This window comes from Mastigoproctus giganteus, chromosome 4, assembly GCF_048544385.1.
Source record: "Mastigoproctus giganteus isolate SK-2022 chromosome 4, ASM4854438v1, whole genome shotgun sequence".
Taxonomy (NCBI): domain Eukaryota; kingdom Metazoa; phylum Arthropoda; class Arachnida; order Uropygi; family Thelyphonidae; genus Mastigoproctus; species Mastigoproctus giganteus.
In genome coordinates, this window is record NC_143578.1 from 104,710,468 (window position 1) to 104,724,947 (window position 14,480).

Below are 14,480 nucleotides of genomic sequence, written 5' to 3' on the forward strand. Positions count from 1 at the left end.
AAACTTCATATCTGACTATACAATTACCCCCATGTCTTTTTCACTCTCCACTTTCCTGAATGTAGGTAGTACCACACAGTTGATACATTTCTCTTGGATTACTGCTACCCATATGCAGTACTTTGCATTTGTCAATGTTAAACTTCAGTTACCACTTCTCAGCCCATTTGCCCAACTTGTCTAGATCCAGTTGCAGTAGCATACTGTCTTTACTGTCATTAACAACCCTACCAACCTATGTATCATCTGCAAACTTGGACATTAAGCCTGATATACCCTCATCAATATCACTGATGAATACACAAAACAATGGGACCAGCACTGAACCCTGGGGAACTCCACTAATAATATTAGTCCACGAAAAGCAATGTCCATTGATTACCACTCTCTGTTGTCTCCACTCAACCACCCATTTATCCATTGTAGCAACTTGCCCTTAATATCATTCTGCTCCAATTTGCACAGTAGTCTTCCATGCGCAACAGTGTCAAAAGCTTTCCTGAAATCCAAATATATGATATTAAAATTATTTTTTGCATCCAGTTCCATTGTGACCACATCGTAGTATCCGATCAAATTGGTCAGACAAGATAACAAACCCATGTTGTGTCTTAACTACTACTTCAGTCTTGTCTAGATGGTCCTGCAATGCTTCTTTAACCAGTGACTCCATTATTTTTCCTGGAACACAAGTTAAACTAACAGGTCTATAGTTACTTGTGTCACTTTTTGAATCCCCTTTGTGAATTGGGGATACATTTGCACACCTCCAGTCATGATGACCTCCCCTGAGTCTAAGGAAGCTCTCATAATTATGGCTAATGGTTTGCTTAATTCCTTTGCTGCCTCCTTTAATATAACTGGATAGATACCATTGACCCCAGGTGCCTTCCTTATATTTAACTTCAACAATTTCTCCTCCACTTTGCTCTCAGTTATTACAAACTCACTTAGCTCCTTTTGTCGAAAAGGAGAGTTCAAAAACATGGAGAACAAAAAAAAAAAAAAAAAAAAAATAATAAAATCTGCATTTCAACATTTTGGTCAACATCAACCTTCTAAGCAGCATAAGTTAGCTGTTGTTGTTATTTGGTTTTTAGGAGCATTAGCAACTAAGGCCATATTGCTGCGGGGATATGCGGTGGTCATTCCCTGACCTTTCCGCATCCTCCGTATTTGGTAGTCACGGGCTCGAACCCTGGTCTAATCAAGAAGCGTGGCCTTCTTGATTAGACCAGTCACTGCTGCTCCTGCCCACCTGGCTAGGGAGGCGCCGCATACGTTAGCTTCGATTAAGCTATTTAAAATTTTGAACAGTTTTGATTCAAGAATGCAACAATAAAACAAATCACTTGAACAAACAACAATCACTTCTTGTAGTAGTTTTTGGTTATGACGTCATACTAGTCTACAAATGGATTTCGTTAACTACTGAATTGTAAAAATACCAAATCTAATTTCAGTTAACAACCTATAAGAGTATTTCGAAAATGGCTAAATCTCCAGCTAAGCGAAATCGAGAGAAATATGCAAGAATAAAAGCTTCAAAGCCACCAAAGAAACCTTCCATGTCGATGAAAGAATGAGTTCAAAGATACAGAGAACAAAAAGAAAATGCAGAGTTTAATAAAATCTGCTTCTCAAGATTTTATTAAATTATGGTTACTCTTCATTAACTCTGAAAAATTCATTTGGAGCCCATTACTTCTAGAATTTCCAAGTGGAGATGTAACGACTACAAAGGCTTGTAATACTTGTCAAGGATCTCTCAAAAATAATTTCATTGCAACATTTTCGAAGAGCAATGGTTTTGTTTAACCTGCTATTCCACCTCATCTGCCTCGATTGGATTTAGCGACAGAGGGGCTCATTTCTCCTCGTATACCATTCATGCAAATTAGAAAACTAAGATGTGGTTTCAGGCAATACGGAATTTAGGGCCAAATTATAAAATGTTACTGTAAATGTTAATTCGATGATCGATTATTTGCCTCAGAGAATAGATGATTATTATTGCGTTAACGTGTAGGAGCATTCTTCTATGAAGACATGGAACAAGATGATGCTCCTACATGTGATGAAATGAGTGAAGCTATACCTATTGAAGAAGTTTAGTTGTTCAACAACAAACTCTTTTGTGAAGCGATGACAAATATTTACAAATAGCTCCTGGTGAACAAAACGTTCCACAAAGTTACTTTTTGATGAACATGCCAAAGAATTGTCCTTTCCTAGCATTTACCTTGGTCAGTATCAAGATTTTACAGATAATTTAAAATTTACACCATTTATGATGGCATCGGGTGAATTTCATCATTTATGTCATTTCCGTTTCACATTTTCGTCAAAAACGTTTTTACATAAAATATCTTTTGTGCGTACAGACTACACATGGGCTCTTTTTTCAGAGTCATACAGAACTCTTATTTAAAAGGCTTTCATGATTATATTGCTTTTTTTAGCATCCAAAAAAAAAAAGGAATAAACCCAGATATAACTCTTCTTCCTCTAGATTTTTGCTTTGGGACTGGATGGTTACATTTGCATGATCGCCTCAGGTTTTTTTAATACAACATTGTTCATCGGCTTTCCTTGCTGATATAGTAATCAGTTTCTTTTTTTTTAATCATGTTTATAATACTAAATATGTTCAATTTAATAAAACCTTTTTAATTTTTAAATTCTTTTTAATAGCATGCAAAAAAACATTGAAGCACCAAAAAATGATAATAATATTAATCAATATTATCTGACTTAATTATATCATCCTTAATTACACAGGAAAGTAAGATCAATTAAACCCATCCATATTGCTTGTTGTTTTTATATTTCTCCATCAACATAATTAATACAAATTGATGAATAGTCCTAACTTATACTGAAGTGTATTTTATAATCCTCTTGAAATTCACATCTTGAGCAACACTTCTTTTGCACTTTCCAAGTTTCATTCATCTAAAGTCCAAAATTTATTAACTTTCCAATTTCTGATTTCAAAAAGTTGTCAAATTTGTAATTACTAAATTAACCCTATATTAGTTGTGAGGGATAGATTCAACCATGACAATATTTCAGCAATTTATGCTTCATATACTCCATCCACACAGCCTAATACCTGTTTGAAAATATCTTCTTTGAATTCTCTGTAGAAAATTTCAGAAATGACCATTAATTATCACATAATTAGGTAAAAATTCATAATTAAGTTAAATTATATGCATGTGCTGATTGATATATGCCATGATGAATGTGCTGTCAATATGCATTGACAGCACATTCTTTTTGCTGCTGCACACTTTCCTGCAATTGGTAATACTAACCTTGAGACATTGATGTTGTTGTTGTTTGGTTTTTAGGAGCATTAGCAACTAAGACCATATTGCTCCGGGATATGCGGTGGTCATTCCCTGACCTTTCCGCATCCTCCGTATTTGGTGGTGACGGGCTCGAACCCCAGTCTAATCAAGAAGCATGTGCTGCTCCTTTCCACCTGGCTATGGAGGCGCCAAGACATTGATGCACTGTCTGAAATCAAACTGTTTATGTTTCATGCAGCTAGTGCTCCTGTTGCTGATGTGCTCCAGTCTAATCAAAGGGTAGGCGGAAGGGTGCAGTTTTTAAATTTGCATTCACGTGCCAACGGCCTAAAGGGGGTTTTAAGACCATTAATGTAAAAACTGTCTTGGAATTTTTCCAGTATGTGCTGCCATCTCTATCTGCATTTCAAACTAACTGTGCACACAATTTAAACCAGATGATAGCACAAAAAAAAAAAAAAAAAAAAAAAAAAGTTTTGAAAATTCAAGAAGATTGTTTTACATAATGACCTCAGTTGTCCAATTTTGGACAGATGAGTTTCATAGGTACAATCTTACAAAAACGTAAACTGAAGAAATTATCTGAAATTTAGCTCCAGAAATTGATAAACTGAATCAAGAGATACATAATCAGATGTGGAGGATATTACTGCATCAAAAAAGATAACAATCAAGTATTTTTATGATTTTTTAGGAACATTTTTTATTATTATTTTTTTTAATTCTGATTTGATTTTTGACAATAATTTTACTCCAATACTGGGCAATTGAACCAAATTAAGAACACATCAATATTTAAAATAATTTATGTACAAATCTCTCATTTTTTTTTAAAAAACTTAATTTCATGAAAAAAAAAAAACTCACTATCTAAATTTCAATACTACACATGTTTTGGATACTTGCTCATAAAAGGATTAATAACTACACAGTAAATAACCCACAGATGTGAATCAAAAGATATAGGATAGACTTATTCCATACCTACAAATCTCGTGATTTGTAGGTATGGAATAAAAGTAAGTCTTTGGTTTTATCATGTACTATAACATTTTTTGATAAATAGTAGTAATAATGACAAATGATGAAGAAAGCATCAGCCAGCCAAAAAAAAAAAAAAAAAACAGTTTGTGCATCATTACCCTCCAAGAATTTGTCTGGTTCTTCCTTGAATTTATTCAACTCATCCACTTCCACAACAACAGATGGAAGCCTGTTCCAACAATCAACCACCTCCTGGCTGAAGGCAAACTTCTGTACATCTATCCTGCAGCCATCATTCCTCAACTTGCATTTATGCCCCCTCATGTGTGTAGTCTCAGCAAGTGGAAGAACACAATTTTCAGCTTACTCAATCCACTCAAGGCTTTAAACATCTCAATCAGATCTCCCCATACGTGTATGGTCTCAAGACACTGCAATTCGAAGACTGAAGGGTGCTCTTTCTACATAAGAGCACCCTTTCGTTCCCTTCACCAATTTGGTTGCCCTTCTCTGCACCCATTTCAACAGATCCACATCCCTCCTAAAGTGAGGCCACCAGACCTGTATACAGTACTTGAGATACGGCCTGACCATGGCCTTATACAGAGGGATGATCACTTCCGTATCCCTGCTAGCAAAGTTTCTAAATATCATTCACAAAACCCCATGAACTGTCCTGACAGCATATCTACACTGCTCAGAGAATTCATGTATGACTGCACAATTACCTCCAGGTCTTTTTCATTCTCCACTATCCTGAGTGTAGTATCACACAGTTGATAAGTTACTCTGGGGTTACTGCTACCCACGTGCAGTACTTTACATTTGTCAATGTTAAGCTTAAACTGCCAGTTCTCAGCCCATCAACCCAATTTTCCTAGATCTTGTTACAGAAGCACACCCTGATGACTGCCAACTTTTGTATCATCTGCAAACTTTAAGCCTGATATAACTTCATCAATATCACTGATAAATATTGAAAACAACAATGGACCCAGCACTGAACCCCGGGGAACTCCACTAATAACATTAGTCCATGAAGAGCAGCACCCATTGATAATCACTCTCTGTCTTCTTCCACTTAACCATCCCTTTATCCATAGCAGTAACTTGCCCTTAATTCCACATTGCTCCGGTTTGTACGGCAGTCTTTTATGTGCAATAGTATCAAAAGCCTACCTGAAATTAAGTATATGATGTCAAAATTGTTTTTTGCATCCTGTTCCTTGGTCACTGCATCATAGTAACCTATCAGACTGGTAAGACAAGACCACCCACCCCCTTGACAAATCCATACTGTGATTGCAGTACAATTGCATTGCCTGTCCAAATGGTCCTGCATTACTTCTTTAACCAGTGATTCCATTATTTTCCCTGGAACAGACATTAAGCTAACAGGTCTGTTATTATTCATGACAAATCCATGCTGTGATTGCAGTACAATTGCATTGCCTGTCCAAATGGTCCTGCATTACTTCTTTAACCAGTGATTCCATTATTTTCCCTGGAACAGACATTAAGCTAACAGGTCTGTTATTATTCATGACAAATCCATGCTGTGATTGCAGTACAATTGCATTGCCTGTCCAAATGGTCCTGCATTACTTCTTTAACCAGTGATTCCATTATTTTCCCTGGAACAGACATTAAGCTAACAGGTCTGTTATTATTCATGTCACCTTTTGATCTCTCTTTATGAATTGGGGATATATTTGCATTTCTCCAGTCAATAGGGATCTCCCCAGACTCCAAGGATGCTCTCATAATTATGGCTAAGGGTTTGCTTACTTCCTTTGCTGCCTCTCTTAATATAATTGGTTCGATTCCAACCACCTTAGGCACCTTTTGTTCTGAACAATTTTCCTCAACTTTCCTTTCAGTTATCAACAAAGTTATTAGCTCCTTGTTAGAGTTTTATAAGCTTCTGGCATCGCTTTCCCTAAAGAATTCCTCATGTGTGATTGTAGATGAAAAATACCTATTCAATTAGTCTGCAAAGAGCAAGATCATCAACAGTTAACCCATGACATCAAGTGGCCCAATGTGATTCAAACCCTTCCTTCTACTGTTAATATAAGCACAGAAGCTATTTTTATTTGCATTCTTTGCCAGAGACTTCTCATAATCTGCCTTAGCTTGCCTAACCTCCTTTGTGACTTGATCACAGATTAATTTGTATCTACCACAGGTTTCTGTATTGCCTGATAATTTATATACATCCCATGCACTTTTCTTCTCTGCCACTTGTCTCAATAGTTCATCTGATATCCATTTAGATCTAAGTCTTGAACAGTATCTCTTTGTTAGTATGAAAAGCCTAGTAGCTTCTCTAATTACTTCCCTGAATACTTCCAATTTAGAATTTGCTGTAAGTAACATCATCAGTTGGTCCCACTTCATAGAATTTATTAATTGTCAGACCACTGTAGTCACCCTTATGAAAGAAAAGGCCTTTCCCTTTACCCTTAACAGCAGTTATGTCTTTAATTAAATTTCACATTAGCAGACTGATCGTACCCAGTGGGTCTTTCACCTGCAGATTCTTATCGCATAAAAGAATCACTGCTGATAACCAGATCAAGAATATTGCTTCGTAAATGAATTAAGAACATAAAAAAATAATTAAATATTTACCAGGAAATTAAAACTAAAGATAACAAAATAGTAACACTAAAAAACATTAAATGCCACTTACCACTGTTGCTACAGATGAACTTAGGTCTAGGCAATAAACCAAACGATATTGTCTTGACAAAAATGTAACTTTCGTAGTAGGCGTAAGTATATACTGATTAGTACTGCAATCTACCTCCTGGTCAATCATGTGCTTTGGAATAACAGAAATCACCTGTATTTCTTCCAGTGAAGATTGCTACAACACAATAAATAGTGAAATAGTATCTAATGCACAAAAATTCTGGTAAAGTTTTCTGAATACCATAAACCTGCTTACAATATTTTATAAGAATTCTATTTTTAAAACCTACATAAAAAGCAGAAATAATCAACTGCAGGACTATATTTTTAGAGTTGTGCTCATTAAAATGTAAACAGCTATTCAATAATAATCAGTTCCTGAGTACTGCTGCTTTATGACTTAAACACTAATTGAAAACAATATCATAAAAAGGAGCATGAAAAAAATTATGAAATGTTAAGATCAGTGCTGAAACAGGGAGGGGAAACAGGGCCAAGATATTTTCACGGCCAATTTTCAAAACCTAACCACCTTTAGAGAAGACAGGCAGCAAATGTCACAGCACTAGTGGGCAACAATTTTTTGTGATGCTGTAAATACCACATACCTTAGCATTAGCCACAGTGATGCAAGGAAGCCTGAGGTTTTTGCTGCACCAACCAAAAATTTTTAAAAATAATAATAATCTATTAAAAAATAATAACGAATAAATAATAAAATAAAAAAATATTAAATACCTTTTTTGACTCCCTTCTTGTGAGCTATTGTTTCCCTAATCTATTAGCCTTGACTACCCATGGAGATAATCCATTCCGGAAATTAACAACTTGCCAGCTAAAAAAAAAAGCTACCTGCAATCCAGTCTAATTCTATTCCTCCATAATTTTAATTAATGGCCCCTTTGAAAACATTTATAACAGAAAATTTCACCCTCATTCATTTTACTTTCTGCTTCTAGAGCTTTATACACCTTAATCAAGTCTCCTCTAATGGGGAAGTCAAGTTTCCAAGCTCTGTAAGCCTCACATGTTCAAAGTCTTTCCTCGTATTGACACTCTTTTGTTGATCTCAGCAGGTGCTGCCCATCTTTGGACCCTTTCAAGATGCACAATGTCTTTTTTTTTTAAGGTGCAATCTGCTCATATGAACAGTATTCCAAGTGGTCTTACAATTGCCTTAAATAGGTAGGATTTTGACCTACCTATCTAAACAAATAAATAATGTTTGATAAATTATCAATAGGACACCATGTGCCTTCCTTACTATCTGTCTACAATGCTTGGAGAACTTCATATCTAACCATATTATAACTCCCAAATCTCTTTCATCCTGTACTCTTTTTAGTTCAACTCCACCAAGAGTGTATAATTTATTTTAAAGTAGCTTTTTTCCCAAGTGTGAGGTCTTGCATTTTCTTCTATTATTATTAAAATCTGCTTTATTACCACATTTATTTACTCCCAAACAGCCTACAGGGGTGAAGGAATAGTATCAAACAATCAAATTCCAAAAATCTTCATTTAGCTTATATAATAACACTAAACAACATGTATTATCTTTATAGTATCATATATACAGAACATCAGTAATGCAATAATATACGAAAACAATTAACATATGCATAGTGCCATGAGCAATGTTGATGCTATTATACAGTGAAGTTCCGAATAAAATAGTCTATATACAATTTTTCAATGTTCACAAAGGAGAGTGCCCTTTTGAGCTGTGGGAGGAACAGAACAGAGGATGCAGTTCATCAGACCCTATAGGGCACCTTTACTGTAGGTTTCTTCAAGCATCCAGCATTTGTAAGACCTATCATTGACAAAGCTATCTGAGTTTATTCCATAACTGTTGAAGAACTGTAAATATTGCCTGGAAACACATTCTTTAGACCTGAGAGGTTTGCAATTGTCATTCTGAGAGGAATGACAATTTTGGTGAGTGGATTTCCTGCTGTGTGGTTCATCCATTATAGGATCCAATATTCCATGGCTAGGAATTTGTTTTGATAGCAGACTGGTGCTGAGGACCAAATCTCAGATGAACACAGTTAGGATAGGTTATGATTTTGATTTTTTTTATCACATTAGCGGTTACCAGAGAGAGGTTATCAAAAAATTGGTTAGCCGTTACCAGAGGTTACTCTGAAAGAGGTTACAAGAAAATAAGTAAAAGTGTAAAAGGCAGTATATGTAATAAAGATATATAATCAGTATTTTAAATACATGTATACATATTAACAGAAGGTAAAAATTTAAAAACAGTTGACACATCATTGTCAGATAAAATCTGACTAAGTGTATAAAGCTCAATCAGATCATTGAGCCTTATCAACTTAAGCATATCATTAAAATCTGTGCAGTTGATTAAAATATACTTAATGGATAAAAGGTGTCACAGAACTCACACATATGAGGGTCATCAGCCGTCAACAAACAAAGGAATGTGTCAAATAACAGTATCCTATGTGAAGCCAAGAAAGAACAACTTCCTCTTTACAATCCCCGAGCAGACTAGACTGCCACAATTCGATTACAGGCTTTATGTGACATAATTTATTTGAGATTTGTTCATTCCATGAATCCTGTTGTGTATTATTTGCCTACAGTCTGTATAGAGGAGTGACAGGCCATGATAATTAGCGGGAATTGATGATTTGGCTGTGGTACCAGCCAAATCATTTCCCCTGATTCCAATGTGGCTAGGAATCCAGCAGAAGTATATATCAAATTTATGTTCAAAAAGTAAATGTATCTTCTGCTGAACTTGAGATGAGACTGGATGAGAATTATACCTCAAAGATAATGAAGCTTGTAATACACTCAAAGAATCGGAGGATATAATAAACCGTTGATATTCAAACGTTCTGATGTGGTACAAGACTAACTGTACTGCATACAGCTCTACAGTGTATATGCCAGATTCAGGGGTATCTTGTCTGATACAGTAGTGTCTGGAAAGGCACCACTGTATCAGAGCAGATTCCACTGTAGCAGATCCTACATATGATTTAGACTTCGAGCCATCAGTGTAAACTGGCAAGATTAGCATTAGTAGAGGTATATGATGCAAGTAAGCAAGCTTATACAGCATCAACCAAAAAAACCCTTCCCATTTCACCCATCCATTCTTTTTTTAAATGTTTGTCTAGTTCTGCCTTGAATTTATTTAAGCTATCAACTTCCACGACAAATGGAAGTTTGTTCCAGGAATCAACTACCCGCTGGCTAAAAGAAAATTTCCACGCATCTATTCGACAACTGTCTTTCCTCAATTTCAGTTTATGCCCCCTCAGTTTGTAATCTAAGCAAGAGGAAACATTCCATCAGCATTGAGCCTGCTCAATCCATTCAAGGCCTTATACACCTCAATCAGATCACCTCGCAGGTGCCTAATCTCCAGATGCTGCAATTTGCAGAACTTAAGTCTTTCCTTGTAAGAACACCCCTTTGTTCCCTTCACCAGTCTTGCTGCCCTTCTCTGTACTTGTTCTAGCAAATTTACATCCTTCCTGAAATGAGGTTTCCAGAACTGTATGCAGTACTCAAGTACTGCATACAGTGGCCTGACCATTGCCTTATACAAGGGGGTAATCACCTCCTTATCCCTGCTCGCAAAATTCCTGTATATCATTGACTAGACCCCATGACCTGCTCTGGCAGCCTGTCTGCACTGCACAGAAAACTTCATATCTGACTGCACAATTAAACCCCCAGGTCTTTTTCATTCTCCACTACCCTGAATGTAACACCACCCAGTTGGTGCATTTCTCTGCAGTTACTGCTACCCATATGCAGTACTTAGCATTTGTCAATGTTAAACTTCAGTTGCCACTTCTCAGCCTATCTGCGCAACTTTTCCAGATCCTGTTGCAGCAACATACTGTCATTACTGTTATTAACAACCCTCCCAACCTTTGTATCATCTCTTTGGCATTAAGCTTGATATACCATCATCAATATCATTGATAAATATACAAAACAACAATGGGCCCAACACCAAACCCTGGGGGGGGGAACACCACTAATAACATTAGTCCACAAAGAGCAGTATCCATTGATTACCACTCTGTCTTTCCCCACTCAGCCATCCTTTTATCCATTGTAGCAACTTGTTCCTTTGTGACCACATCATAGAATCCAATCAAATTTGTCAGACAAGACTTCCCCTTATTAAAACCCATGTTGTGTCTGAATTATTACTGCTGTCTTGTCTAGATGATCATGCAATGCTTCTTTAACTAGTGAATCGATTATTTTCCCTGGAACAGAAGTCAAACTAACAGGGCTGTAATTACTCGTTTCACCCTTTGATCCCCTTTGTGAAATGGAGATTCCTTTGCACATCTCCAATCCGTGGGGACTTCCGAGTCCAAAGATGCTCTCATAATTATGGCTACGGGTTTGCTTTTGGCACCTCCTTTAATATAACTCGATAGATCCCATCCACCACAAGTGCCTCTCTTATGTTTAACTTCAACAATTTCTAAAATCATTTAATTCTCTGTTAGAGTTTGATAGACATCTGGCCTTCTCCTCCTTGAATAACTTGTCATGTGAATGTAGATGCAAAATACTCATTTAGTTTGGCAGCTATCAAGAATGATCATCTACAGTCAAACCATTGATACCAAGTGGACCAATCTGATTCATCCCCTTCCTTTTAGAGTTTATATAAGTAAAGAAGTCTTTGCTGTTTTTCTTTGCATCCATTGCCAAAGAATTCTCATAATCTGCCTTCGCTTGCCTAACCTCCTTTGTGACTTGATTACAAACTAGCTTCTATATACCATAGACTTCAGTGTCACCTGATATTTTATATGCATCCCATGCATTTTTCTTTTCTGCCACAAGTATCATTAGTTCATATGACATCCACTTGGGGCTAAACCTAGAACAATATTTCTTAGTTGGAACAAAAAGCCTTGTAGCTTCCAAGATTACTTCCGTGAATGCTTCCCATTTAGAATTTGAAGTTGGTAACATCGTCAATTAACAACCCTGCCAAGGTTGGCAGGGTTGTTAAGGACACTACTGATACTATGCTGCTGCAACAGGATCTGGAAAGGTTGAGCAGATGGGCTGAGAGGTGGCAAATGAAGTTTAACATTGACAAATGTAAAGTACTACATATGGGAAACAGTAACCCCAGATCAACGTATCAACTCTGTGGTACTACGCTGACAGTGGTAGAGAATGAAAAGGACCTGAGGGTAATTGTGCAGGCAGATATGAAGTTCTCTGAGCAGTGCAGACGAGCTGCAAGAGTAGCTCATGGTGTCTTGTCAATGATATACAGGAATTTTTCTAGCAGGGACAAGGATGTGATTATTCCCTTGTATAAGGCATTGGTCAGGCCACACCTTGAGTACTGTATACAGGTCTGGAGGCCTCATTTCAAGAAGGATGTAGAGCTGCTGGAACGAGTACAGAGAAGGGCAACAAGATTAGTGAATGGAACAAAGGGTTGCTCTTACGAAGAAAGGCTTAAGTTTTGCAAATTACAGAGCCTGGAGACTAGGCATCGGCGAGGTGATCTGATAGAGGTGTATAAGGCTTTGAATGGCTTGAGCATGCTCAATGCCGATGGGATTCTTCCTCTTGCTCAGAATAATCACCTGAGAGGGCATAAATTCAAACTGAGGAAGGACGGATGTCGGATAGATGTGCGGAAATTTGCCTTTAGCCAGCAGGCAGTTGGTTTGTGGAATAGACTCCCATCGCTTGTTGTTGAAGTTGATAGCCTAAACAAATTTAAGGCTCAGCTGGACAGGTATTTCGAACGAACGGAGGGGTGAAATGGGAGTAGTGGTTGTTTTTTTTTTTTTTTTTTTTTTTTTTGGCTGATGCTGAATAAGCTTGCTTTCTTGCATCATATGCCTTTACTAATGCTAATTAGTCCCACTGTATAGAACTTAAAAAATCTGAGTAAACTGTAATCACCTTTACGAAAGCAAAAACCCTTCTCGTTACTCCTGATGGTTGTTGTTATTTGGTTTTTAGGAGCATTAGCAACTAAGGCCATATTGCTCCAGGGATATGCGGTGGTCATTCCCTGACCTTTCCGCATCCTCCGTATTTGGTGGTCACGGGCTCGAACCCCGGTCTAATCAAGACGCGTGTGCTACGCACTGCTGCTCCTTCCCACCTGGCTACAGAGGCGCCACTCCTGATGGTAGTTACATCTTTAAGTCAGAATGTGAAGATATCAGAATGATCAACTCGATGTGCTGAATCGAGAGCTGCAGGTAGACAGATGATAGAGCACTATACTTTACCCAGTTCTTAAGAGAAAAGTCACATATTGGAACATGAGCATGCCAGGGTGGAAGGGGCTACTTTCATGATTGGGCAACCCTGTCTACTCTTGGTCACAAATACCAAAAGAACAATTGACAGTCTGATGGGTTTTGTACAAATTTTCCCAACGTGGCTCAAAACAGCCATCCATGTAGGATAGTCTGGCAGGGAATTTAGCTTTAAAGTGTACTTTAGAGACAACTGCTTATGTTGAAGCAATAACAGTGGTTTATTCACTTCTACGTAGAGGCCTTGGACGGGAGATGTACGAAATGCTCCAGCACAATACGGACAGCCCGATGATGAATAGGGTCCTGCCATTGCAGTACACTGTTTCTGGCTGATGCATATCCTTGGGACCCATAATCAAGTTAAGAATGCATAAGTGCCTAGTAGATGCATAGTAAGGTGCACCAGTCCACACCCCATGATGTAGAAAAGGGAGAGCACAGAGAATATTCAAGCTTCTCATGCACTTTGTACGGAGTTAACAGATGTGCTCTAGAAACATTAACTTTTCATCGAATACAAGTCCCAAGAATTGTGCGTCTCTCACTACTGGGATTGCATTATGTCCAAGCCTCAATTCAGGTTCAGGATGAAGATTATACTTATTACACTTAAAATAAAAATGTATTCAAATGGTCTTCTGCAGTGAGAACCTGAATCCATTAACAAGTGCCCAGGAAGTAGGGTGATAAATGGCTTGTTGCAGTTGTTTTTCAATAACTCTCATGTTACATGACTGAGAAATTATGCTAAAGTCATCAATATACAGAGGGCACTGTTTTAACAGTTGGAGGAAGCTGTTCTGTGATTGAATTTACTTTGAGGACAAAAAGTGTAACACTCGTCAATAAGGGTGTCTCCGTAGCCAGGTGGGAAGGAGCAGCAGTGCGTAGCACACGCTTCTTGATTAGACCGGGGTTCGAGCCCGTCACCACCAAATATGGAGGATGCGCAACGGTCAGGGAATAACCACCGCACATTCCCGGAGCAATATGGCCTTAGTTGCTAATGCTCCTAAAAAAAACAAATAACAATAACTCGTCAATAGGGCCGAGACAGAGAGAGGGTGGATCCTACAAAAACCTGGAAAGACCAATTGCCTGAAAATTTATACAGAGCTATACAGATCTTTTAAAATTCCAAATCTCCAAGTTATGTCACACACTTTCT

General features: G+C 37.5%; 1 protein-coding gene across 1 annotated transcript in view; it reads right to left on the reverse strand.

Annotated features, from left to right (window-relative positions):
• LOC150086960 (KICSTOR complex protein SZT2-like) overlaps positions 1-14,480 on the reverse strand; it is a 1,378,951-nt gene that overhangs the window by 1,353,413 nt on the left and 11,058 nt on the right. The window contains exon 3 of the mRNA XM_090372336.1: positions 6,997-7,173. Within this exon, the coding sequence (XP_090228462.1) occupies positions 6,997-7,173 (177 nt within the window). The remainder of the gene's footprint in view (positions 1-6,996; positions 7,174-14,480) is intronic.